At 39.8% G+C, this 13,835-nt stretch overlaps 1 protein-coding gene across 3 annotated transcripts in view; it reads left to right on the forward strand.

The window, feature by feature from the left end:
• Positions 1 to 13,835, forward strand: part of sept9b (septin 9b) — an 83,149-nt gene that overhangs the window by 10,991 nt on the left and 58,323 nt on the right. Inside the window, exon 1 of one of the 3 annotated variants that reach the window (XM_034688402.1) lies at positions 4,313 to 4,414. The exons of 1 other annotated variant lie outside the window; for it this stretch is intronic. In XM_034688402.1, the coding sequence (XP_034544293.1) occupies positions 4,393 to 4,414 (22 nt within the window). In that variant the 5' untranslated portion in view covers positions 4,313 to 4,392. Of the gene's footprint in view, positions 1 to 4,312; positions 4,415 to 11,770; positions 12,006 to 13,835 lie in introns of those variants that run through there. One more of the 3 variants, XM_034688401.1, reaches the window with a different exon arrangement.

The raw sequence follows: 13,835 nt of genomic DNA on the forward strand, positions 1-13,835 counted from the left end.
TTTGGGTTGTGTGAATTTGTCTTACATGAGTGAACAAGCGCACGTGCCAGTCTGTGCCTCATGACCATCTGCCTCGTCGGGGGCAAATATAGGCTGTATGTTTTTTTATAAGTATGTGTAAATTAGGAAAATATAGTCTGAGAGTGTGTCTCTGTATGTGTGTGAGTGTGTTCTTGTGTATGTTTACAGGCTGGACCGTCATGCGAGAGGAATCTGCTCAGATAACCCTTTGAGTTTGTCTATGTGTGTGTGTGTGAGTGTGTGTGTGTGTAGTGTAGTGTAGTGGGAGGGTCTGGCTGTGTCTTCCCAGCAGGATGAGATGATGGAGAGTGGAGGTGGTGAAAGGTATGAGTGAAAGAGGCCCTCTCTGCTCTCTTTAAATTATGTTTGTCTGAGCTATGTCCGTAAAACAGCAGTGACCAGCATCCAGTAGAACATGAGAAAAAATATTTGTAATGACAAATCAAAAGAAATAAAAAAATTTTTAAAGCTCAGACTATTAGTAATGTGTAGCTATAAATCCCCTAACATTAATCTTAGTTAACAGGCAGTCCTAAGTAAATGGTATACTCTTTTTAAAGCTCCTGTGAGGATTTTTTTGGTAGATTTTGAAACTGACTGAAATTAAAAATCTTACATTTCTATGAGCTACAAAAGCATATGAGTTCATAATTTACAAGATATTGTGTTTCTTTTGTTTTGTTTTTAATGCCTGAAACTGTTTTAGTGTCCCTGAGGTAGGCGTCAGATGCAACGATAAACTTCATGCTACCCAAACAGTCTTTATACATTTTCAACAGCAATAATTCTTGATGATTTGACTGTTTAAAAAAAAGCAGCATTAATTGTTTTGTTTAGGAAACACAGCTTACAGATAACACAAATACTGCTGAGGCCAGATTGCACAATCTTTTTGTCTTAAGGTCACCATCTCAGATAGGCGATCACAGCACCCTACATTTGTGCTGTGACTTCACCAAAAGACACAGACCACACTGTGGTACCTGACCAATCATCACAAACAATGTGATGATGTTGGAAGGAGGAGGGAATGGCTGGATGGAGACCAAAAATGCAAAGTGTTGTTTCTGGACAACATTTCTTTTATTTCACTGTGTAGTGGTCGTCCTTCGATGTCACATATCTTAAAAGCAGGGATGTTGTTATCAGAGCTCGAAAAACTTTCCCCTATGTCTGATAAATAATTCAATCTTGCAGCACCGTCTTCATCATCCTTCTTTTCCTTAACCATATTCTTTGTTTACACTTGTGACTTTTGCTTGTGCAGTGTGCTCTTTGCTCTCATTGGTCAACGTCACTGACACTACGGAACACATTGTAGAAGGTAGACATAATAATCAAAACTTCTAAACTGTCAGAGTCTGTCTAGGCCTTGATTGGTAGTCACTGTGACACATTACACTGGATAAAACATTCAATTTTCAGGCCTGACAGGTCCCAACACTCCGCTGGATTGGGCTATGACCATGCTCATAATGCGCAAGAGGTACCACTTTGTCTGCATGGAGCACCAACATTGACACAAACCAAATATTCCTCACAGAAGCTTTCAGTCTTATTTCATGTTTGTTTGATTTAAACAATATTTCAATAGATTAAACTGAAAGGTCAGTGTCACTTTAGAAGATGATACTTCAGAACCCTGGAGAGAGCACTCTAACAGGGAACAGCAGACAAGCTGGCCCTCCAAGTGTAGGTCAAGCAAGTATTAAAAAATTAGTGACAGTTAAATGTACATATTAATGACATGAGCATCCATAATCAAAATTGCAGTTATTGTTAGTGTGGGTTTTCAGTCATTCATCCCAAGTCATGAACTTTAGCTAAATGTATGTAATGGGTATTTATACTGTATGTGTTCATGCAAGCCTGGGGTGAATGGAGGCGCTGAAGGCAAGTGTGACAAAAAATCTGAACACAAAAACATGACTTCATGTATTTCCTCGAAAAATCACTCAATTGTTTTGTTTTTTTTGTAATATGCTTATAAAAGAGTTTCACTGGAACATGTATGACTCTAAAATCTCTGACAATCGTCTCAATTTTTTAAAAAATAACCACTTTTTTTCTCTGTGTGTGTGAGTATAATACAATGCCTTGTGGCTGCATTCAAAAACCCAAAACAGAGAAGGAATCTTGGATTAACGTACAACTTTAATTGCATTATAAAACAGTAGCAGTACTGCATGTTTCACATTGGCTTTCATGTGTTTTCATGTATGTTGGACTTTGCGTTTCAGTCTATTGTGCACATGAGAGTGAATCAACAAATGCATAAGCACATGTTGTGTTTCATGTGTTTTTTGTTGACCCTGTGATTAAGTGCAGCTTTTCAGTCTGGAAAATGATCACGAGACAGAAAGAGCCAACAGGCAAAAGAGAGAAACGTCTCTATTTTTAAAACCACACGTCTTTCAGAGCAACAGCGACCTGCTTTCCATATTGAATCACAACCAAATGGCCAATTTAGAAATTCTCTGCTTTTGTTCTGATTTCTGCTTTATTTTATCACCTTTTTTTGGTCTTCCTGTGTGCACATGTTGACTTCAGCTGAATTCTGAACAAATTTCAAAGGAGGCATCTGATTTTATTTTTCAAAATAAGACAAAAGCTCTCTCGTTCCACTTTGCGCAATATCAAAAGTGTTGCATTTTGACTCACTTTAGAATCCCTTCTCACCAAAAGTTCTAGATTCCAAGTTAAAGCGTCCAGACGTGGATAAATCAGACTAAATAGGCTTATATAAATCATGCTCTTCTTTAGGATTAGTCAGAAGGCCTTACTGCACTTAAATCTACTCACAGAGCAGCTACACTTGAATATCCCTAATCTGCCTCCTCTGCTCTGCTTCTCCTCACTCCTCTACTGCAGATGTCAGAAAAGGCCCCAGGATGGCAGCAGGGTGGGGGCTCAGTGTGTTAAGAGTCCTGATTTACTTAAAAGACCATTCAGGTTCATTTGATAAATATGCATTCTAAAATGTAAAATAATCACAAATATATCCTGCATTGAAATCCCTTCTGAAATAACCATTCAGCCAATAAGATTGAAGTGTGAATGCTCTGTATCAGAGCAGGCCAGAAGAGAGAAGAGAGGTATTTCTCATCACTGCATGCCACAAGAACTAACAGCTCATGACATTGCTTCACCTCCCAAAAAATCTACATTTGTGTCTTAACTGTGTGTATGTTCTGTGCACAGTGTCATGCATGATTAAGTTTGTAAAAGTGCATGCATGTGGGTGTGGGAACGTAAGTTCGGGGCCTTATCTATGCCCACTGTCAAAGCTTGTGTTGTTATGTGTGAATGTGGAAGATATGGTTAAAGGAGGGATGTAAAAAAAGAGGAAGAGGAAACGAGCAAAAACAAAACAGAAGATGGGTGTATGTGCAATTGTGTGTGTTGTATTTTTTCTGGAGCTTCTCACTAAGGCGGTGGCTCGATGAGTGGCCTCCTGACCTTGTTGAGCTGCCTTAGTTTGAACATGACACATTAAGCTCTGCTTAGACCTGGGATTTGTTTTGGGGCCGTAAATACAAAGACTCTCTCTGAATAATGATTCAATCAGACGTCGAGGACCAAACTGAGGAGGAGAGACACTTGTGCAGGGGGTCAACAGGCTTTTACACTTAGATCTTCGTAATACTGATGATTACCTGGATTTAAACAAGTCTTATTGAGGAGCACTTTTTACAAGAGGGCCCTGGACTGAAGTTTCTCTAGAGGAGGACTGTTGTAAATACTCTCCAATCCACTCAGAGAACAATCAGCATTTGTTTGGAAGACGGCTTTTGAGTTTTTCCAGTACAAGTGGTGATGATGACATAGTGAGTGTAAATAGTGCAGGATAGTGCAGAATTTCCTAGAGTGTCCCTCTGTAACACGTGGGCTGAGTTTATTTTCTGATTGGGACCTTTGGTCAAAGTTGCTGAAGGATCAGTTTCAAAGATACAAGAAGGAAATAAAAGAAAAATGGGGAAAAGGAAAGGAGGAAAATGCCTGCTTGTACACATCATGGATCATGTTTGTGTCTGAGAGAGTAAAGACAGCAGCAGAGAGAGTGATTCCATATGAGTCGCACATGGCTGCGGACGTCTGCTCCATTCACTTGTTATCCTGACAGACTGAGGACATTAAAAGTTGGAGGAAGTAAGAGCAACAGAGTCAGAGGGGGAGGAAAAGGAGGGAGGAGAGAGAGACAGAGAGAGAGAAAATGAGAGAGAGAGAGAGAGGGAGGGTTGAAAGAGGGGGACAGGGTGACTGAGTCAGGAGAAAGGGGAAGTCTTCATGAAGAAAAAAGGGAAGAGAAGGAGGGAGAGGAGAGAAGAAGGAGAGAGGTTACATGTGGCTATTTGAGGTAGCCGTTGAGTTATGGAGCGAGACAGAATAGCCGGTAAGTTCTGACTTATCTTGATTCTTTGAGAAAGTTTTCTTTCAGAGGGACTTTCTTTTTTCTCTTCACTCTATGAGACGGCAGAGGAGGCAAAGTTTAAGAAGTGGCAGCAGTCTGGTAGAAACCACCCTGGTTGTGTTTGCTTTGCTTGGTCAGTTGAGGTGAAAGCAGCCGTTTGAAGGTTGTGTCAGTCTGTGTTGCTGTGTGAAATTTCTCCTCTTACTCACATTGGATAAACAGCATACACAAAGCACTCTGTGAAGTGCAAACAGCAAGTCTGAATAGCTTGCATATGAACAGCAGCAGGGAGTAAACTATGTGATGGGCTGTCAAAAGACGACTTTGAATCAGGAAATGCAATCTTTCAGTGGAAAGTTGCTACCGTACTGTTACTGGCAGGACTTACAGCTGACCCACATACATAAGAGAGCTCCGACAATAGATGCTCAAAGTTAAATCTTCATGCCTTCATCACATGATTAGATTTCAAGCTGAGGAGTCCGGTTAAGATTAATTCTGACTGATGCAGACGGTTTATTTTAAGTTGTGGGGAGCAGAAGCAGGGCTCGTATGTCAGCTAATGTGATTTGGTTTTTAAACAGACAGCAGATTTGATTGAGGAATCCATCAGAGTCTGTATTTTGAATATCCTGCATCTGTGGGGTTACAATTCTCTTCTACTCTGTAGCTTCCTCCTTTTAGATTCCTTTTATCAGCTGGGTGGATTTTAATGTCTACTTTGTTTATAGTGCTAATGTAGATTCAGTTGAACTCCTGTTCAGACACATATGTGTTCAGTCTGGACTGAAGGATAAGACTAATCCAACATCCTACAGTGATTAAGTGGACATCCAGCTGAGGGACACTCTGCGAATTAGCCTTTAATTCGATCCTCAACAACAGGGCTAAGCTCAGTGAGCCATATGATGCATACAGACACACTACAACACATATTTTTGTCACCACTTGGTGGCAGTGCTGCAGTGTCACTTTATTCTCTCTGTTCAGCTACAATTTCCCCAAGATCTGTGAAATGTTCCATGGGGATGATTCATATTTTGCAGTTGGAGGGATTTTTTAATGCTAGGTTGAGAAAGACAGACCCCAGCCTGCACAGAGACTGTTTTGTGCAGAGGTGAGGTTGTGGAGCATTAATTTCCCACCCCAAAAAAAAAAAACTTCCACCCTCACTCCAAGTGAGGAATTTATGCACAGGCTAAGCAAGTTCCTTGTTTTCAACCTGTGCTGTGTCGCTCTGTTTTGACCCGTTGTCATGACTGCAGCAATCGTCCCCAACCCATCAACTTCAGATCCCCTTTAGGCTTTGTTTTGACATTCGTAGGAGCAGAGGCTTTGCTGCATAAGATGGCATTTTCAACGTCTTAATTTTGGTTCATCGCCCATTACTCCATCTTAACCTGGAGTGCCTCCTACTGTCCCTTTTTGAGACCTGTTCAGGATTAAAAAAATGTGTTGAGCATGACATGTCATCTAAAACAACTGAACCGTATGGTGACCACATTTGGCTTGTTGTAATAGCTAATTGGTGACACACCATCAATAAAAGATAACACATGGATAAAACAATGGATCATGTCTAGAAATCAGAAAATAGTTGCGTCATGTTGCCTGATGGTCTGCCAATTAAACAGGAAGGGTGATTAGTTTCATAGTATGTTGAGGTGACTTTAATTGCATCCAGCTGAAATCAATTAAAGCAGAAGTTGAAAGATTTTAGGGTTACAAATGAGGGCATTATATCCTACATTGATTTCCTTTTTACTGCAAGAGATTAAAACACCCCTGCTTATGTTATAGAGGAGTCAAGGCCAGGAGTAATCTTTTTCTCTTTCTCAAATTTACTTATAGGACAAAAAAAGTATATTATTAAACTATATTGTCCTGGCAGTACATTTTCCTTTTAGAATGTGAGTTTTGATATTGAATTATTCTACGTCTGTATCCTATTTTTTTTTTTTAAATGTACAAATATAGGGAACCTGACAAGCTTCTTACCATATAATTGCTTCCAAATTGATCAGAAACAGAAAAGACGATGGATCGTAAAACTCAACCATATTTAGAACAAAACCCAGTATAGTTACCAACAGCTAAGTCAAAACAGTAATAATAGCACTAGGGATGTAAATTTCAAGAATTTTCTGTTATCGATCTTTGGAAAACTAACGATCAATTATTGATTAATCATTGAAAAAAACGTGAAGGTTTTCCATGTAAAAAAAATTTGCCAAATGCTTTTTTTCCCTTAAATCAAATTTTCCTTCATGACACAATTTGTAGAACTGACGGTATTAAATAGCTACGGATCATAAAAATAACCTGCACGAACATACAGTCATAAAGTGAAGACTATGTGGATTTACTGCAACAAGGGAACTGAACCGAAACATATTTTAGACTCAGTGTCCAGTTCTGTCTACTTGTTCTTATTGATAAGAATAAGCATGTATATGCAGTCAGGTGTCAGCCAGGAGTGCAACCGGGTCATAATCAGTCCAGCGGCGGAGGAAAAAAAGCGCATGTGGAGACCTGTCACTCAGCCACAGTCCCCAGCTGAGCGTCTCGGCTGTGTGCAACACCTTTAGTCAGCTGATTAACATCGAAACATGCTTTAAACTTAAAACACCTCCCTGATAGCTGAACAAAGTATGAGACCACATGATGTTTGTTCCACGTGATATAAAATCGAAACAAAAAAAGTTTTTCAGAAAGTTCTTAACAATTAATCAACATAATAGGTAGCTGAAAACACATTACAACCACAGTCATAACATAGGATTCATAGACCTAATGGAACTTGTGCTACCTACAGTGGTACGATGTAGAAAAAATGCGCAGTCCATAGCCTTCAAGGCGATTATTATTGATTTGTTTGTGAATTATGTAGCAGTGTAACTTTACGGGCATACGTTGCGCATGGTTGTGGTTTGCACACCGAAGCTTAAAGTGTTTCATGGGCCCATCTTTAAACGTAAGATAAATAATCTTGAATGGTCATGCCATATGCCTTCTCAGGTGTGTTAGTTTGTAAATGGATTTCTGGGGATTATTAACTGAATGACAATGGGATGTTGCTTAAATTGAAAATAGATGGATGTGTGTGAATTTTTTCTAATTACAACACAGACTGTGGACAGGGACAGACATCCACTGTTCCGGTCCTGTCAAAAAAGTAGTTCAGTAGGGGCCCCCTACTGAACGTGGACCCTGGGGTGGCCGCACCCTCTGCCCTTGTGGTTGCTCCGCTTATGATGCCAATGTTAGCAATTTTCATTATTTATTGTCATTACGTTGCTAATATTGGATTCAACCAATTCCTAGCTGACATTAGCATAGTATTAACATGCAAAGTTCATAGTTGCCATTAGCTTAGTAACAGTGTCATTAGCTCAAAATGTGTGTAGAAGTATAAGCCAAACTTATAAATGATAAAAAAAAAAGTTACTTTTTTTGTGATGTGGCCCAGTGTTTATTTGACTCTACTTTAATGTACATGAATTCACAGTCTGCTATCCTAGTTTGATTCTTTCTCTGTTTTCACATGCTAATTTTCAGTTTCAGAAGTCCTAATGTATCCTAATGTATCCACCCAGAGCCTTACTTACCCTCACCCTGAAATACATGTGCAGAAAAACCTCTCCTACTTCCACAGACACATATGACCTAGAGTTAAAGGAACTGACGGAAATCACTGGGCTCAACATGTTCCATAAAAGTGTACAGGATATCCTCTATAAGTGAACGCCTCGCAGCTCTCCTCCCACCACCCTCCCAGTATCTCACCTCATATTGTTTCTTTTTTAGATTATTATTAAGTTATGATAAGAGAAGGAGCCATGAGTGCAGCCAGCACAAGGAGTTCAGGAAACTGACTGGGAAGCCCCACCTTTAGACCTCCTGAGGGAAGATCTCTGGCAGGTGAAATTATTCAACATGATGGAAACATAGGTCGAGTTGGGGCTGATACAACAGAAATAGATTAACCTCAAGTGAGCTCATGAGATAGCTAATGAAAGCTGTACCTGTGGACAGCAGGGTGCAGAGAGGAAGCCTCATGGTGTGAACATGTTTGTGTAGAAACAAGCTGAGGAAAATGTGTAAAGCAGTTTTACTTTTCAGCAACAACTTTAATTTCCTCAACTTTTCTTAAGTTCACTTATAAAACAACTTTACACTTCATGTTATTTCTTCTATGTCAAATTAAAATGACTGTTAACACTTGCTTGTCAGGTTTGCAAGAGAGTTCACTCATGTGACACAGCATAACAGTTCCCTGCACAGCGAGTGTCTTCAAAGTCTTAAAACCAGCAGCAGTTTTCTGCCAGCGTAAATTGTCCGCTCAGCTTGTAGTCCAGTTTAAAAAAGATTACCATGAAAGAGTCAAGGGCTTGAGTTCCTCCAAAGAACTGTCATACTAATAAATATTAATAAACATAAGCATGTAGTGTTTAAGTAGAGGGACAGATATAATTAAGTTCAAGCAAGGTATTTTACCAGTGAACTTATCCTATCCCCTGGTCTTACTGCTCTGTCCTAAAATGATCTATTCTTTATATTTTTCACACAGCAATCCTTTGGATTTCAGTAGCAGTTTTACTACCACGTTTGATTGCACACAGTATTTTTACAGTGACAACATGTTATTAAGGCTCTACTACAATAAGTGATAGTATTTCACTAACATTCAGTAGTGTAATCTGGTAATTCTTGGATAAAAAGTTCAACTTTAAAAGCTTTTGTGTGTATAAACTCTTAAACCACAGACATTTCGGCACCCCAAGTCACACTCGCATAAGGAGTTTTGTGCAACTTCCTGCTAATACGTGTTTGTCACTCTGTTAACTTTCTGTTCGTCTTAAACAACGTGAGATATATCACAATGTCTCCCATATAAACTTATTAGCATTTCAACTTAAAAAACATTACTTTTACAAGTTTGCAGCATTTAATTTAACATGAATTGTTATGTTTTCCGATTGCCTCAATAATATTGCGTGTTAGAGATATGTTAAACAAATTTAAAAGTAACCACAGAGACCAGAATTAACAAAGCTTCAGTTATTGAGGCATCAATCAACTTGACAATTTGTGAAATAAAGTAAAATTAAGTTAAAAAAGCTACAAAGTGCACAACTAACAAAGATAAATTCTGCTTGAATCATTTAATCTGACATCCTCCTTAGTAAATACTTTCACACCCTGTGTTTCAGTAAGGAGACTACATACTTTTACACCCATAATTAGTGTTATTAACCAAGTACAAAACTAGCATATCTCCCTCAGCACCACAGACATACAGGGCCGAATGGCTTTGGTTAAGCAGATTTATCCCTCCATATGCACATGCCTCTGTGTACGCTGCTATTTCAGGAGCACCGAGACACACAAACACACCCGTGTCTGAAGTTGCATAGAGAAACCACACCAGCACGTATGCACATATTCACATACTGTTAGTCAAACTGCAAATACACACACACACACACACACACATCTATCCAGATGTTACTTGGAGCTCACCCTTACATTGTCGCTGAGCCAGCCCAGTGTGCGTATCCATGTTTAGATAAATACACACTGGCTGGTAGAGGTGTGTTCTTGACACACTGTGTGTTTTGCTTTAATTGAGTACTACACAGACTTGGTGGTTTACAGTGTAGCCCAGATGGCCCTGCATGAGCATTGTCGGGCCACACACTTTGTTACATATAGTACAGTACACACACTGTATATATTTAGGTCTACTATGTAAATGTCCAGTAGGGGAAATCACAGTAAATCATGCACATACAGACTGTTGTCTCATGCATGCATTAACAATAACATGCATGCATGGCCAAACCAACACAATATCTATACATGACACATTTCTCAGAATATGTGATGTAAATAATGTCAGCTGCTTCTAAATGTAGTCTAAGCATAACTGCACAGCATATGACAGACAGACCTGTTCTCTGGAGAACATCTATCATTGATGGGTTACTGACAATTCAAATACCATGTGTACACAAACCTTTATGTGCCATACTCTGTTCTTTATCCTATGACACCTTAGCAGCAGATGTGTAAAATAACCAGATTGCACCATAAACACACTGTGTAATTCTGTGTTACATCAACCTCTCAGGTGTTAGGGTTAGGGGCCACTGGGTGGGCTTGGCATCCATGGTGCCCCTCAGAATGGAGCCTTTCATTCAAAAGGGATTTCCCCCACTTCCTATGAGCCATAAAATGCCAGGCATGAGTGTTGTTACAGTTTATCTACACAAAGAGCAAAACCTTAATGTGATTTATTATATCTGATGTGTGGCAGTATCTCTTTAAGAAGTGGAAATGGGAACTTTTTCTGGCTCTTGGTTTAGTTTTTAGTTCTTCAGGATGATTCATCATAAATGTAATTAGCAGATTATTGTGGCACCAAACAGGATGCCACGGAAAGTCACTCACTCAAGACCAAACAGTGCTTACAGGGATGTTATCGCTAATGTTTGTTTGTGTGGGAGATTCACAGATAAGAAAAGTTGTGTCATATCCCACAGGGAGAAAGTGGATTGGGCAATCTTTGATATTTTAGTACTTGAGATTGTTTTATGAACACCTTTTCAGTAGCCTTTCTATTCAGCCTCAAAGAACTGTCTCTAAGTTGGCTCCAGCAGCTTCAAGGGCAAGAAATGTAACAGGACCCGACACATCAAAAGCTGGCTTGTCATCAGTGTCCCTCGCAAAAGACACACACTAGCTCTAGATTACCTGGTCAGATGTGTCCATCAAGCTTGAATTCCTGATTAAGTAGTGTAAAAGAGGGCGGGTTGGTGCACGAATCACACTCTGATCCCCTAGAGGCGCCGTTGTATAACCCTAATGTCAACTTTCACCAGGAAGTCCATCAGTTTTTTCTGTCAGCAGCAACTACAGAAGTGACTGCACTTTAATTAACATGCCAGCTTGTAGAGGCTGTTTACTCAAAACGGAAATCTCATTTAAACTGCAGTCTCTGTGCAACTGACAGAGTGAAACATGCCAATGAAAGAGACACAGGGGATCATGTCTGATTGCAGGTTAACATGGTTTAAATGAGCATGTGACATTTCGTCCACTTTCACTGTCAGGGAATAAGACCTGAGGGCCACTTTGGTTGAAAGCGCTCCTGGGGAATGACAGGGTCTGTTGTCTGCGTGAATGCCTGCGTGTGCATGTACGAGTGTGTCGGGGGCAGGAGAAACACATACACATACACCCAAACAGAGGACATGAGGGAGAAAGGGGGGTGTGTGTTTCTGGGAGGGGAGGAGAAGGGAGGAGGCTCGTCTTTTTGCTCTGGCTCTCTGAAGTCTGAATGCAGCGTATTATAGAAGGTAGTGGGTCGTCAGAGAAAAATAAGTTGCCCCTTTAAAGGGAGAGTTGTAGGCTAGTTTCTCATTTAGGCTGTTTTGGAATTTGTTCAGATTTCAGATCAGGGAGCTGCTGGAAAGCTGAAAGAAAGAGGAGTTTGTTACATTAATGCCTGGGAAAATGTCTGAATCTGCAGTCAATCCACACTTGGAGGGAATTATTTCAGATTTTGAAGGTTTGTCATTGATTTTCTGCTTTTGTTTCATCTCCTTATAATCATATTTACACTTTATTGTAAGCAGCAGCATCTTTCAGAATCATGCTGATTGAGAACAGTACTAAAAATTGTCCAGTGTCTTCCCTCTTTATGTGTGTATGCCTGTGAAGTATCTTGATATGCAGGCTAAGTTTTTTGTGTACTGTTTGTGTGGGTGTGTTCCTTGTTAAAACAGGGTGGTAGGCATATGCTAGCTAATCCCTTGTAGCCTATAGTCTGTTATTGATTATAGCTAGCTTACGTCAATAATAGAAACAAACACAGCACTGACACCATGCTATTCCAGCACCGGAAAGCCCTCTGCTGAAAGCACTGAGGGGAAAACCTCAGCTTTAAGAACTAACATCTGTCCAACCACTCGCTCACCAGTCACAACTTTGTCACTTCTTTGTTTGCGAAGCCACAGTGGAGCTGGCATTAATATCCTTTGTCTTCTTCTTCCTCTAACCACTCGGTCTGTCTTCCTTCCTCACTTTTTTCCTGTTGCTGCTCACATCAGAGTGTGTTCCTCCAGCTGGTGTTTGGCCTAAGTCACTTTTAGAAGATGTGGGCTGATGCTGAGAGCAGAAGCCGGAAAAGTACAAGTCCTGCATGTCGTGTCATCCTTATTTCTAAAGAACGTTCTTTATGGTCATACCTCGCCTTATCTGTTTTGACGTGGACTACATCATAAGAAAATACATGTTTGTATTTGTATTATGTGAACAGGTGACAGTTCCTGTACAAATTTTCCCTTTGATTATGGTTAATCCTATGGTTTCACGGGTCAGGGAAGGTCAAAGGGTCAGTAGGTCTCAAAACAGATGCATGTTACATTGTGTTGGACATAATTTGTTCAGATTGGTGGGCCTATGGTTAAATTGTGGGACAATTTTTTAAATGATCTGAAACCAATGACACATCAACTTCCTTTAGTGTTTGGCCAGGTGGTCAAAGGAAGAGAATTTTGCTCATGTCATCTTATTACCACAACTACTTTTACCACCTTTGATGTGCTGCTGACCGGTGTTGTGGTAGAGTCACCAAACCTTGAGTATGCGTCACATCTCGAGTCCCTAGTGTTCAAGTCCCAGTCAACATAAAATAATCCAGGTCCAGTATTACATATTATCCTGTATGAACCTAAGCTGACTCATTACTTCCTCTGCAGTGGTATCACTGCAGGTGTCTAATACACTCAGAAACAGAATTTGAACTGATCAAACATCTTGGACCCAAAGGTGTAGCCCCTTAAGTTGCTTAAATTTTTTTTTAATAAAATCATTGAGATTAAGAATTCTCTTTCAAGAGTTTTCCTGACGAAGATAGACAACTGCACAGTTTACAGAGTTTCTTACAGAAAATGAATAGAACATATATACAATCATAATACCAAGTTAACCTCTATAATACCTTACAATACATGACATAACAGAATGAAATGGCAAACGTCTGTCCAAATTCTAAGTACATCTAGTAGAACATCTACATGCAGATGTGACAATGTAAACAATAAAGTATGTGAACACGCACACAGGTGAACGCACATGCCAACTCTTGCATGAACCCGAATAATATTATTAGGGCCTTACACGAAAAACTAACATAAACTATAAACTTGTCTTTATCAGTATGTTAGTCCAGGTCCTCCTCTATATCTTTTGAGTCCAAGTTTGAGTCAGCAGTCCTTTAGTCCAAGTTGAGTCACAGTGTGCATCCTCACAAGAGGGACTTCTTCAGAGTGACATAAGAGGGCAAGAATCAAAATTTTAATTGGTAAACTCCAATGTTACAGAAGTGTTAATACTA

Source organism: Notolabrus celidotus, chromosome 7 (genome assembly GCF_009762535.1).
Source record: "Notolabrus celidotus isolate fNotCel1 chromosome 7, fNotCel1.pri, whole genome shotgun sequence".
Classification (NCBI taxonomy): domain Eukaryota; kingdom Metazoa; phylum Chordata; class Actinopteri; order Labriformes; family Labridae; genus Notolabrus; species Notolabrus celidotus.